Source organism: Glycine soja, chromosome 6 (genome assembly GCF_004193775.1).
Source record: "Glycine soja cultivar W05 chromosome 6, ASM419377v2, whole genome shotgun sequence".
Lineage (NCBI taxonomy): Eukaryota > Viridiplantae > Streptophyta > Magnoliopsida > Fabales > Fabaceae > Glycine > Glycine soja.
The window spans coordinates 4,087,660-4,102,029 of record NC_041007.1 but is presented as its reverse complement, the minus strand read 5'-3'; the positions used below and the strand labels follow the sequence as shown (position 1 = coordinate 4,102,029).

The following is a 14,370-nucleotide window of genomic DNA, read 5'->3' as shown; positions in this document are numbered from 1 at the left end:
AAAAAAAGTTAGGACGAACAATTTTATCTTTTATGTAATATTCTTTAAAACAAATAAATAGAAAAAAATTCTAGAAACAATTTTATTCCTGTCTGAATATGAATGTACAACTCCAATAATATTCCCTGTTTCATCAAAGACACATCTTCATCACTTACATACACTTCATCAACCTTTACAGTTTCATTTTCATTGACAACTATATCATCTTTAACTATAGGAACAACCTCAATCATAATATCATTCACTTGTTCATTCACAAGTACACGATGACCAAAGTAATTATTAAACTCATTCATGATATTTCCTACATATTGACAACAAACAAATCAAATATAAAAAAAGTTCCATAAAACACCACTATAGATACAAATGGTTCCCACACATGTAGTGGTTCCAAAACAAATAGTAGGATGATTTCGATAGTAAAAATGGTCTTCAACTAAAATCATCTTTACAATATTAAAATCGAAAAACCCAATTAAAAAATTGAAAATAATATGGTTTAAGTGAGCACGAAATCAGTGTTTGGACGAAACTTTGTGTAATCAGTATTTGGATGACAACCATCACCAACACCTCAAATAAGAATAATAACTACCACCAATATCGACGACTATTGTAGGTCACACACGCAATCCATTTCTAGATGACAAACACTAGCAACACCGACGATCACCACATGACTTGGACAGCGACAACCACTACCACCACTGAAGACCATCGCATGTTCAACCCACTTTTGGAGGTCGCCTCTTCTTAACCTCCCTTCACGTATCAAAATGACACACACTAGGCTCACTAATGGTTCTTGTTTTTGCAAACCCTGGCAGAGAGGATTGGAGGATTTCAAATTACTCAATGTATGTGATTAAATTAGTAAGAATTATTTTGATATTTTTGAAAAAACTAACATTATCACTAACCATTAAGGGAGGCAAAAGAAATATAAGTAGGGGGATTCACATGTAATAAGTATTAAATGGAGAATGGATGAGTGTAATTTTTTCAATAAATCAAATAGCTTAAAAATTGATACATCAACATTAAAATGTTGAGTTAATAAGATCATGGACTCTGACGTTCTATTTTAATGAACTATTATTTGACTTAATTATATTTTTAGTTTATCAAATTAGATGATCTATTTTTTTAGTCTCTCGAATAAAATTTGTTTTTTTAATCCTCAAATTCTAGCAAAGTGACTAAAAATAATATTTATTTTAAAATTTTGAAGGAATAGAAAATATAATTTTTTATTTGAATGACTAAAAAATAGATATCATAATTTTAGGGACAAAAAATACTTAAAATCTTATTATTTAATGTAAATTGATTGATTGTTACAAAGCATATATTTGAAGTTTAAAGTATGGAATCAAAGAAGAATGTGTTACAAACAATTAGGCCCAAGTAATCTCAATTTTTTCTTTCTGGATTTCAATTATTTTATATAGGAACCAAAAATATTTGTTTTACGGTTCTTTGACATGTACGAATCAAAAATAGTATTATAAGATTTACGATAACTTATAAATTATATTCGATCAATTAAATTAAGTCCCTTAACATTTGTTTTACGATTGCTTGCAAGGCAGAATTAGTTTAGAATATTCATTTTGAGAATTGGGACTAAGCATTGGATAAAAGATTTATTGACATAATGCACACAAATTGATGCCCGAAATACATACTAAACCAACTCCTGACTATTATCATTTTCGCAAGTCTTGACTATCTGCTTGATCAAAACTCCCACCGTTGTTAGATATAAAAGGGTCAAAACTCAAATGTACAAAGCCACAACCTTATTCTGATGATTGGAGAGGCTTCACTGACGAACGAACCAAAATATAATAATGAAAATTCTATCCAATGGCAATAATCAACATTCTAGATTAAAAATTCAAATTAGGTTGTTGCCAGAATTCTTGCATCCATATCCTACATATATATATTTAACAGTCTGGCCTAACCTAAAATTTGGAATCTAAAAGTGAATATTATCTCTATCTGATACAGTTCATCTGTGAGCACAATCAATACATTTCAGTCAGCGTGCCCTCCTTATTTTTTTTAATATTAATTTCGTTGATGTCCGATGGATAATCCGTCGATAATTTAGTTGATATTTTTTTATGGAAATATCCGTTGGAATTTACTGACAAATAATCAATCAATAAACTAGTTGATAATTTCCGATGTATTTCGAGTCAGTAATCACCAAAGTCATTGATCTTGTTTCCTAATTTGGTTCAAGAATCTCTCCCTTTCTTGTATTCCGTTCTGAAGACGGATTCTGACAAATATTTCCTACGGACAATCCATAAAAAAATATCTACAAATGTTATCTATAAAAAAAATTATTGTTAATTACATACAGAAGTTACCTACGAAAAAATTCATCAGAAATGACTAAAGGACAAAACCAATCCATTGAAAACTGTTAAATCGATCGGAAAAACTTCACTACGGACAGTTACTGACAGATTTTGGTTGTCGGTAATTAATGTTTTTCTTGTTGTCATGTTGATAAGTTGTTGTAGGCGGAAAGGAAGTGTAACAATGCAAACTGTATTTTTAAGTTTGGTGAGTCAGGTTTTTTATCATCAAATATCAATTTCGGATAACCAAAAACTTGTGGCTGGAAGGAACTTGCACGAGACCTCAAAGCACCATCCCAGCTACGAAGGCTAATTAACATCTAACAGGTCGCATATTAATCTGTGAAAGATAAAAACTAACACCTAATTAAGTACTTAAAATATATTTTGTCAGGTCAAATTAGTCCTCAAATTATCAGCTCGATTTAAAACAAAAGTCATATTTTAATAGTAATTTATACGTGATAATTTTAATATTTCAGCAACTAATAAGACTAATACTGTATTTTTCTTGACTTTAACATCTCCAGAAACTGAAAGTCGATCTTCCCTGAGTCATCCCAGACATGCCCCACTCTCACTTAATTTGTGTCATGCATGTTATTTTTTACAGTCATTATTGGATATGGTAGACATGTTTTTTTTTTAAGATTATATATAGACATGTTGATGATAAATATTTTCAACGTTTTATATTTAAAAAATGAGTTTTATTATTCGGTCAATATTTATCCTATTAAATAGAGAGTGAGTCTAATAGATTTCATAAATTCATTCAGTTTTTTCATTCAATATTAAAAATAATTAGAATATATTAATATCATCTAATTACAAATTATCTAATAAGTTCATTGATTTTTGTCATAATTATTTAAAAAGTGTGTCTATGATATATAAATTTCTCGTTGGTTGAAAGTATCATAAAAATTACATTATTAAAAAATGCAAAGTTAGCACTCCTCTTCTGCTTATATATAACTCGTAAAAGCTTCCTAATGTAGCTCATATTGGGAAATATTATAATGTGTTAGTATTCTCAATAACCAAAATGGTAGTTTATTCAATAATTGATCGACAAGTAACAACACTTTGGAATTTGAAGTCTGTAAACATTATAATATTAGTTTAACTCTTAAACATATATTTTTTTAAAAGAAATATACAACTCTTACATATTAATGTTATCATTTAAAGACATTTTTAAAAAATTGAAATAGCAATTTACCCGTTTAATTTTGTTTATAATTTCCTTTAATTGATGAACTAATGGCAGAGTGCTGTCCAATTTCAAGAATTAGTCAACTAAAGTGGTAGTTGAGTCCTAAATCCTAATTAATAAAAATAAAAGACAATGGAGGATGCTATAAAAAGAGCATGCATATCCAAAGAGACAAAGAGAGACTCACTACTCCTAGCAATCTACCATCTTCCATTGCGCGTGCTGATTTAATGGAGCTTCCGTACTACGCAGCGGCGAACCTCATGAAAAGAATAGAAGAATATAATTTTGCAATCATAATAATCAGAGGTCTTCACGGTGCACTTTGATCTTGTTTTTGATTAAAAAATCATTTAAATCAAACATAAAAATTATACACATTCGATTTAATTTGATTTGAATATAATATTAAATTTAAACCTAATCAAACTAGTTTTTTTTATCTTTTATGATCTGGTTTAGATCATTTTTTGTAATTTTTAATATTTCAAATTTTATCTTTAGAGATTAAAACCTGATTCAACTTTTTCTTTGAATTAAAATTTTGTTTTATTATGTTCACTTAAACTAACAAAATCTCTTTTTTTCTCACACATAAGTTCGTGTATTTAGATCTTTTTTTGCATGACGTGATGCATATGCCACAAGAAACAATTTCAAAAGCTTTCAGCCAACCATAAATTAATATAAATATATAACAATTATTTTTACTACGTGGATTTCTTCTGCTGCATCAAAAATAAAAAATCATAAGCAATTAAAAATAATATTATAATATAAATAAATATTTAGGGTTTGATTTGATTTTGTTCGGTTCAACATGTAACAATCGAAAAGATATCAGTTTGATTCAATTTTTAATTTTTTTTAGTCTCTCTTTGATTTTTATTTTGGGTTGATTTGAATTAGAACGTCCCTTACCATAATCATATATATATATATATATATATATATATATATATATATATATCACGTAATTTTGAAGATGAATATCAGACATGCCTGGTACTCTTTCAGCTTTACAGGAAATGCTCATAGCAATCAAGTCTAATGAACTAAAATCTCAATATTATGAAATCCCGAGACCGCTTTCTTTCAAGCTTGTGCTGGAAACAATCTCAAATACGGGTACCAGTAAAAATTGTTGTACCCTAGCTATTTCTTTATCTGCCTCCATATATGTTGATTACGAAATGTCTAGCCTATGTTTGGCTTAACTTTTTTTCTTCCTATTTTAACTTAATACTGCTTAAAAATAAAACTCAAAATTAAAGGTTTAAAAATAAATAAGTAGTTGATTGATAATTTTAACTTAAAGTTCTTTTGATTTCTATGTTGCTAATAGATAGTGATCTTTTTTCTTTGATTTCTATTTTCAAAAATTGTTTTTAGTTTTTAGAAGAAAATAAAATAAAATAAAGAAAACAGACACTCACACTACAGATGAATATATGAGGTATGTAATTTATATGAAATTATAAATTACTGACATTGTCAAGTTGTGTGCATGAAAGAAAAAATGGTAATAATTAAAATACATTGCACAACCTTATGGCTAATATAACATTCGTATATGCATGAACTGATGATGCAGCTGTTCCTGTTTCTCTTCTGCCTCAATGACGCTGGATGATGCTGAAGAAGCAATGTTGAAACTGTACTGCAAGAGATCAAACCTAAAAGATGGTTATACAGTACTTGATGTGGGATGTGGTAGGGGGATCGCTGGCTTTATACATTGCCAAGAAGTACACTAACTGCAGGGTTACAGGAATCTGCAATTCTACAACTCAAAAGGCTTATATTGATGAGAAGTGCTGGTATGCTGTTTGATATCCCTTTGTTTGCTTTAAAGCACTATGCATGCCAGTCATATGGTTAACAAAAAAATTATTAGACAGATGACAACTTAATTATGTGAAACTAATATTTAGCTTTTGTTGCTCTCTTGTCAGGGATCTTCAGTTGCAAAATTTGAATATTACAGTTCCAGATATTAGCACGTTTGAAATGGAGGCTTCTATAACAGAATACTTTCCAGAGAAATGTTTGAGGTTAGAACTAGTGAATAAATAATTAGTGTTGAAGCCACGTTTTCTTGAACTTAAGAGTCTGTTTTGAATTTCAAGGTGTGATCAAAGTTTGTAAAATCGAGCATGTAATTTTTTTTTCTCTTATTTCATTTATTTTATTAAAATCAATTTTTTTTTGTATGTTTAAAGAACATCGATTAGATTGATTGTTGTTTCTTCTTTTGCATTCTGAGTTTATCATTTAATACGAGATTAAAATTTGTTAGTAAAAATTTGTGTGAGACTTAATTCACCCCTCTTAAATTATTGAGACTACTTGTCCAACATCATCGATCATTGGCTAGTAAATGGGAAACATTACGCACAGACCTGCTCGATGATTTACAGCAATATTGCTATATTCCATTTCTTTACAAAACAAGTTTGAACTGTATTACTGAAGAAAAAAATGAATTTATGTTGCAGTGAAGAATGGACCAAAGAATGACTTACATCAAGCCAATTATGCAATCAAGGTATGGCAAGGATTCAGCTACCAAGTGGACTGCTTATTGGAGAACTTTCTTCATAACTGTAGCAGAACTTTTCGGATACAATAACGGTGAAGAATGGATTGTTGCACACTTCCTTTTCAAAAAGAAATAAAATAAGCCGAAACCTAGTCTTTTTATTTGTCTTTTTGAGAATGGCGTTAGGACAAAAAAGCTGCTAATCGAGGTTGCACCCTTCAATAGTGTTGTTTGCTTTTATTGTATGCTTTTATAGTTAACTTGTTTTAATTGGTTGCTTGACTTTAGTTTTTCCTGTCTCAATCCTTGACTTTGGCCCCTAATGCAATGCTGCAAGCTCCAAAGTCCAAAGTGCAAACACATGATCTCCTTCCTTCCCTTGATACACTACAACTTTATCTTGCTGTTCAAACAATATGGTGCATCGGAGGTGAAAAAAGTTAAGACGAACAATTTTATCTTTTTATGTAATAAATGTTTTTTAAATAAATAAATAGACAAAATTTCTAGATGTTACAAAATGTGTTTAACTTCTAATAAGACATTCAATCTAACTTGATAGTAATTGACCAAATAAATAAAATAGCTTAAACTTTGATATATTAACATTTAAATGATGAGTTTTTTGAAAGAATGTTGTCTTTCAATAAAAATGTTGAGTTAATACTAGCTATATTTGGTTTAAAGGCCTTATTTTATTTTGTTCATAAGATCATGGACTCGTACGTTGTTCTAGTTTAACGAATTATTATTCGTTGTTACAAAGATTTGGAGATAAAAGTACATGGAGTCAAAATCATATTAAGAAAGAGTATGACTCAATCAATATAAGGCCCAATTAATTTTAATTTTCTTTTTGTCTGGATTTCAATTATTTAACATACAGTGACCAAAAACATTTGTTTTACGATTGGCTGCAAGGTAGAATTAGTTTAGATTCATTGTGAGAATTGGGGGTAATCATCGGATATATCTAGGAGCAAATGCCTAAAGTGTCACCAAAAGGTGTAGCGGTAATTTTTAATACTCGACCAACGACAAACGCAACACCTCATCATCAATCATCAAGAGGTAAAAATCATAGTGATTTGGAATTTTGAACTACGCATCAGCCATCGGCATTAGGTACAAGTGGAGGCAAACCCTAATCGCTTTTGGAAAATTCAAATCACCACCAGGAGAACCTGGGTCCCCTAGGAATATGGAATACAGCTGAAAGAAATGTTATATAATTCTACCAAAAGAAAAGAAAAATGACTTATATTAACATCATGATATTGATGTAGTGCACACAAAGTGATGCCCGAATACAAACTGAACCAACTCATGACTATTATTATTTTCACAAGTCCTGACTATTGTTACAACTCCCTGCTTGTGCATAAAAGATTAAAATGGAAGGTTAAATATTCGAAACTCCCAGTCTCCCGCCATTGTCAGATATAAGAGGGTCAAAAACTCATGTACAAAGTCACGGACTTACTCCGGTGATTGGAGAGGCTTTACTAACGGGCCAAAATATAATAATGAAAATTCTATCCAATGCCAATAATCAATATTCTAGATTAAAAAATTGTCTTGTAGCCAGAATTCTTGCATCCATATACTATATTCAACGGGCAGGCCTAACCTAAAATTTGGAATCTAAAATTGAATATCTCTATCTGACATCTGAGCACCCTCAAATACATTCTCGCCCAAGAAATCAATGTCCCGTCAGTGTGTATCTTGTTGATAAGCTGCTGCCATGATCAGATGGTAGACGGAAAGGAAAGTGTGCAAACTCTATTTTTAATGTTGGCGAGTCAGGCTTTTTATCATCAAACTTGTAGCCTGCATCAAATTTTACACTTGAGTACATGATGCATTTTCCATGCATTGAAAATATGATTAAGCACCTTTTAATTTAAATTTCAATTGACAATATTACAACCAAAGCCTCAGTTTATGTGTGTAGTATACATGGTACATCCATATTTATATTTTGCATATGAACACAGCAATATGAGATATTTACTTAGACTTATAGCAAGGATTAGAGTTATAAGATTGGTTTGGTGATTGAAGGGAGAAGGGGAGAGGAAGAGGTTGTGGGTTCGAATTTCTCCGACTAACAAAAAACTAACAAACTAACAACTAACATTGACCAATAAAACAAAAAAACTTATAGCTGGGATTTACAGATATACTTGACTAGTTGACTATTGGAATAAATAAGTTTTAGTGCTGTATATTTTGGTCCACATCTATCATAGAATCAGATTTCATATTATTCACATGCCTTCTCTCATATTTCTATTTTCCCCACTTCCTCAGGAGTCAGGACCATGCATAGATATAAATCTCAACTATATGCAATCCAGAGAAGAAGAAAAATTATTACCTTGCAGGGCTTCCATGGCAGTGAGAGCACATTTGGAGTCAACAAACTCCACAAAACACAAAGTCATAGCCTTGTCTCCACTCTGCAGCATCTCAGTCATTTAAAAACTACTGGTTATTTGTAATAAATGAAGCAAAATGAAATAATGTTGGTTAACACTCTACACTAAATATTTTTGGCTATCAAAGCTAACGTATTACTATTTACTAACCAGAGGAATGCTGCAACAAGTGAGAAGCAATACCATATTCCTTAAAAACACGTAATAATTATGACATCATATGTAGTCCTTCTCCTTCCTAGACAAAACTATAATAATATTGATAGATTGTACATTTTTGGAATTTTCCAAAATAGTCAACATGAAATTCTTAATTAACACACTTACACGTCTAGGCTCCTTGTGAACAACTCTGATATCCTTATAGCCAATAAAGGGACGGAAAAGATCTATGGGTACAGGTCAAGGCTTCATATCAACATAACAACAAAATACAGGGTATGTTTGGGAATGTGTTTTGGAGGATAAGGGAAAGAAGGACAAATTTTTCATTTTTAAAGTAAAAGAGTTATGTAATGTTTATAAAAATAAATAGATTTTTAACCTCCCTTCTCATCCCCCAAAAATCCCACTCCCAAACATACCTTTAAAGTTATTTCAGGAACCATGTGATTTAATCTTCATATGCTGTTAAACTTAAAAAGCAACTTATTGTACATGCAAAGTTTTAGTGCAACTAAAAAATAGTGAGTAACTAAAGAGGATTTCATTTAGTAAATCCAATACAACTTTAATTTCAAAACACTTTCTACCAATCCATTATTGTCATGCCAGGAACAAAAGGCAACACACAAACACATACGAGCCAACATGTAAGCTAATAAAGCTAAAAAGGATACGCCCGACTTCCCTTCTAGTGCAGTCATTTGGAAGTCCACCCACAAACAGAATGTTTGAGTCTGCTGCTGAAATTGGTAGACCATCATAACTGCTTTTAGAGGCTGGTCTTTCACTGTTTACATCAGGAACACCATGAGTAATGCTCAAAGGCGTTGTATCTCGTTTTTTACTCGGATCAGGATCTGCAAGAGGTGAATAACCCTTAACAGGCTCAGAATGAACTCTGGAGCCGAAGGTATCATCAGCACTGTAAAACAAGCCTATCTGCAGAAATAATCAAAGTTAAAAATGAAAATTCATCTCCCACATGCATCTCATAATAACTCAAAATAGTCATATAAAGTTTTACATCTCTCTGCAGGTAATCTGACCCAATGCTCCTCAATTCAGTGGTGGAATTTGAAGGCTCAGAGGGAATATAACCAGCAAAGCTGCTCCTTGCAATGCTAGCTGACAGAACCAAATCAACGGTCAGAACACAACAACAACAAAGCCTTATCCCACTAGGTGAGGTCAGCTACATGGATCACTTTTAAAAATATAGGTTGAACTATTTACTTGATCAGTGTAATAGTTCTCGTTTTAAGTTTTACCTCTATTAAAAAACTATTAAGTTTTAGACCCTACACAGTTTTTTGTGGTGTATTATCACCGCCAAAAAGTTTTTGTAGCAGTTTTATACCACCAGAAACTTTTCTCATGTTCTGAACAAGGATCAAAACTTAAAAACTTTTATGCAGGTTTAGAGACTAAACTTACACTTTTTTTAAACTGAAACTAAAACATAATAAAATGGACACTACTATAGGGACCAAGTGAATAGTTTAACCTTAAAAATGTTCCTACTGCAACTAGACACTAGTCTTCTAAAGTATAACTCATTTAGGGTTTTAGTGCTGCAAAATAAGCGTAATTGTTGAAATTTACCGAAGCGCAAACTGAATTTAAATTCAGTGGTTAAGAACATGTAAAATTGGTAAGGGTTTTGTTGTTCTACATATTTGTGTGGGGAATAACGAATTGAAAAAACAGGAGGAAATTAATTGGGGTTTTGTAAAAGTAGGGAATAATAGGGAGTACCTCCGTCAGCGGCTGCCGGAGCACCGTATGAGTAATAGGGATCCGCCATCGACTCTTGCTTCGTTCACGGTCGTGCCGGCGACAAGGGAAAGAAAGAAAACAATGGCAAGACACTCCCCTCTCGACTCGTTCGTTAATTGTTTTTTTTTTTTCTTCTGGTGTCTAATATTTTGAATATTATAATTAAAATTATGTATTTCCCGAAGCAAAAAAAAATCTATTACTAAAAAATAATACTCCTAAAAGACGTTTATTGTAAAAAAATAATATTTTTATGATTTTATTATGGAAATAATCCTTAAAAGTAATTTAAACGAAGTGAAATATTTAAAAGCCACTATTTGTAAACAAAATAATTTAAACACAAAACCTATTTTTTATTAGGAGAGAATCAACCTTGACATAATTTGTACAATTATCACATCATCAAAATCTATTTTTATTAGGTTAAATTAGTATTTTGATTTTTTTAGTTTATCATTTAGTTTTAATTTAATCTTTTAATTTTTATTTAGTTTTTTATTTTTTCAAATCAATTTAAGCTGATCTTTTTGTCTAATTTATAAGAAATCATATTTTATGAGAATTTAAAATCGTCACTAAATGAATTTAAATTGTCACATAATGAATATTTTATAAAAAAAATGAAATGATTTAAAAAATTAAAGAATCAAACTAAAAAAACAAAAAAGATCTGATTAAAATAATTTTAAAAATTAGAAGATTAAATTAAACAAAAATAAATAAACAATCAAATTAAATCTAAATAATAAATTAGAAGATAAAATTAGTAATTTAACTTTTTATTATAGGAATAGATTTATTGATACAGTGTTCTATTTTATATATATATATATTTAAGTCTCACAACTTTTATTGGATGATAAGTAGGAGTGTTTTTTTTAATGGCAAATAAAGAGTTTTAAGGCTATTGTATCATGCATTTTTACCGTTGCATCATGCATCTCTTATTGTATTCCGAAATGAAATGATGTGAATGCAGCATATAAATGCCAAATGTTAAATAGGTCAATTTAATCCAAGTTAGCTTTTGTTGAGTTGACTTGTCAAATTTATTTTAAAATATTTAATCATTTTTTCTTAAAAATCTCATTTTTATAGTCAAATGTAATTAAAAAGAGAAAAACATCATGAAATTGGTAAATAAAAAAATACTAAGAGAATATCATAAAAAGTGTAATGTTCAATTGGTAAGTAAAATAAATTAAAAAGTCAACTCGACATTAATTTAACCTGTGTTGAGTTGACGGATTGCATGAATTAACATATAAGTTAATAGATTTAAAACATGCAATCTAGTTCAATCTTTTTTGAGCAAGATATGGAAGTTAAACTTGAATTATTTTTATACATTTAATGACACCAAATACTTTTACATACAAATAGAGTGCTGGGAAAATTAGGTTGTTGATAATTTATTCATATTAGAGTTAACAATTGTTATGATATTAAAATATCTCTTAAGGAAAAAAACTATGTGTTTAGAAAAAAGATTTTTATATATATATATATATATATATATATATATTCATACTTATATTTACATTAGCAATTTATTGAGTATGCATCAATTGTTGATTATTTTGATTATTTTCTTACACTGACTTCAATTCATACATATAAAAATATATATTTACATAAGAAACAACTTTTATATTTACAATATTCATGTGACATGAATTATAACTTAATTCTCTCAAGCTTTTTTTAATGTATCTTTTAATGAACTACAAATGAAAAAAAAATAATGAAAATAACTCTGAAAATTAATTAAAGGAAAAATAAATTAATGACATATAATTCGATTAAAATTTGGGTTGGCAGTAGGCATGGCAACGGGGCTCGAATCTGTGGGGCCTGTCTCGGACCCGTCCTGATTTTGACGGGGAAAATTCGAGTTGACCAGGGTCGGGTCGGGGTCCGATTTTCCCCGATAGTCAAATTCGGGTTCGGGATCGGGGATGAGATTCTCAATATCCGCTCCGAATCCGTTCCCGAATCCGCCCCGCTAATAATTAATATATATAACATATTAAAATATGAAATTATTAGTTTGAATTTTATGTTTTATTTAAAATTATATTTTTTTATTTTATGAAAAATTATATTTTTTTAATTAAATTTTATAAAAATGTTGGGGGCGGGACGGGCGGGAAAATCCGACCCCATCGGGGACAGGGATGGAGTGTATTTACACCCCCGTCGGTTTCAAGGGCGGGGAGGGGAATGGGGAGTCGGGGGCGAGGGTGGGGTAAACAAAACCCGACCCCGTTGCCATGCCTAATTGGCAGGTATCCCCATTCATCAACAACAAGGACTCGTCCTATATAAGCATATTTTTCATCATTCTATCTTCTTCGTCTTAACAAAATAACATCGAACTTATTTTTTTTATCTCAGACAACAAACAAATATAAATATAAATATAAATAGAGATGCATACAAGCAGACATTTTTTTTTTCGTAAGATTTTACTTTTTCCTAAAAATAGACAGGATTAAAATTAAGCTTTATTTGTTTAACCCGAAAATGAATTTAACATGAAGATAAAAAAAAACATATGACAGAATTAATTTTAAAAACACATTTATAAATCAACATCAGTTCTTCAAAACTAAAACAAATACAAAAAGAATAAATATAAACATATATCTACTTTACCTTTTATGTTTTTTTCCCATTTCTTTTTTATTTTCCATCATTTCTTATCACATTACTTAACATATTTATCAGTTTTTTTTTAATCTTTTTCTTTATTTCACTTCGTAGTTCATACATTTCATTTGTCATGCATTTATCATTATCCTAAAACTAAAAGGAAATGGGAGCACAACAAAACAAAAGTTGACTAAGTGACTATTTACTATTTAGCTATAGACCACAAGCATGTTTCAGGTCAAAATAATTGGGATATGTTTTTTAAAACAATATATTTAAATTCAAACTAAAAGTTATATTCTAATATTTTTAAAGTTATTATGTAAAATATTATTTTAAAACTCAAATTAATTATTTTAACATTAGCGATATTATAAGTAGTTCTTTTAGTATCAGTTTCATTGACATCAATTATACTAAAATATTAATCAAACAAACCCTCACAAAACCAATTAAAGTTTTACTTTTAAAAATCAGGGTAGTTTTACGTCAATTTGACAAATTCTCTTTAGCATATCGTCTTTGTCTTTTATTTATTTATTTTTTTAAAATAACAATATAATTATAGTTAAAATTTTAAAATAACTTAATAAAAGTGAAGAAAAATTTAACAAGGACAATACACTAAAGTTAAATTTCTAAGATTTTTATTTTTTTGTTCATATTTTATGCTAGATTAATAATGTAGAGAAATGGTCCACCCCCATGTGGGATGACTGTGAATGTGTTTGTACCTCCATTAAAAAATAATTTACGTATTTCGTTAATTTAAAAAATATATATGTTACCGACCGTCATTTTTAAGGTGCATCAAACTGTCCTTAATAGTTTTTTTTTTTTTGTGTTTTGTCCAAAAAAAAAAGTTATTTATTGTGTCCTGTAAAAAGCTTTACCATTATTGTTGTTACGAACTTATGATGCATTATTATGAAGAGTTCAATATTATAGTACCTTTTTTTTTTTGCGGTACGCATCAATAATATCTTAGCTTAAAATAAAAAAGATTCACTTTAAGATTTAAAGGCGATCAACGTTTTTTTTTCTTAACATTTTTTAAACACAAGTCTTAAAATCGAATCTTAATTAGCATCATCAATAAACTCAATTATAATAATTTAGTATTATAATTTAATAATGCTTTAAACATTATTTAATATGTTTTCTTCTTTGATAAACAAAGGA

At 29.6% G+C, this 14,370-nt stretch overlaps 1 protein-coding gene and 1 pseudogene across 1 annotated transcript; one reads left to right on the top strand and one right to left on the bottom strand.

The window, feature by feature from the left end:
- Positions 1–4,631: 4,631 nt before the first annotated feature.
- LOC114414149 lies at positions 4,632–6,589 on the top strand (annotated as a pseudogene).
- Positions 6,590–7,388: 799 nt separating this feature from the next.
- On the bottom strand, positions 7,389–10,652 carry LOC114414837 (RNA-binding protein 1-like). Its single transcript, XM_028379274.1, has 6 exons — positions 10,510–10,652; positions 9,779–9,879; positions 9,429–9,693; positions 8,917–8,978; positions 8,529–8,610; positions 7,389–7,978 (listed from the first exon to the last, which is right to left on the bottom strand). The coding sequence occupies exons 1-6, from the start codon at positions 10,556–10,558 to the stop codon at positions 7,851–7,853; spliced, it is 687 nt and encodes a 228-aa protein (XP_028235075.1). The 5' UTR covers positions 10,559–10,652; the 3' UTR covers positions 7,389–7,850.
- Between the last annotated feature and the right edge of the window lie 3,718 nt (positions 10,653–14,370).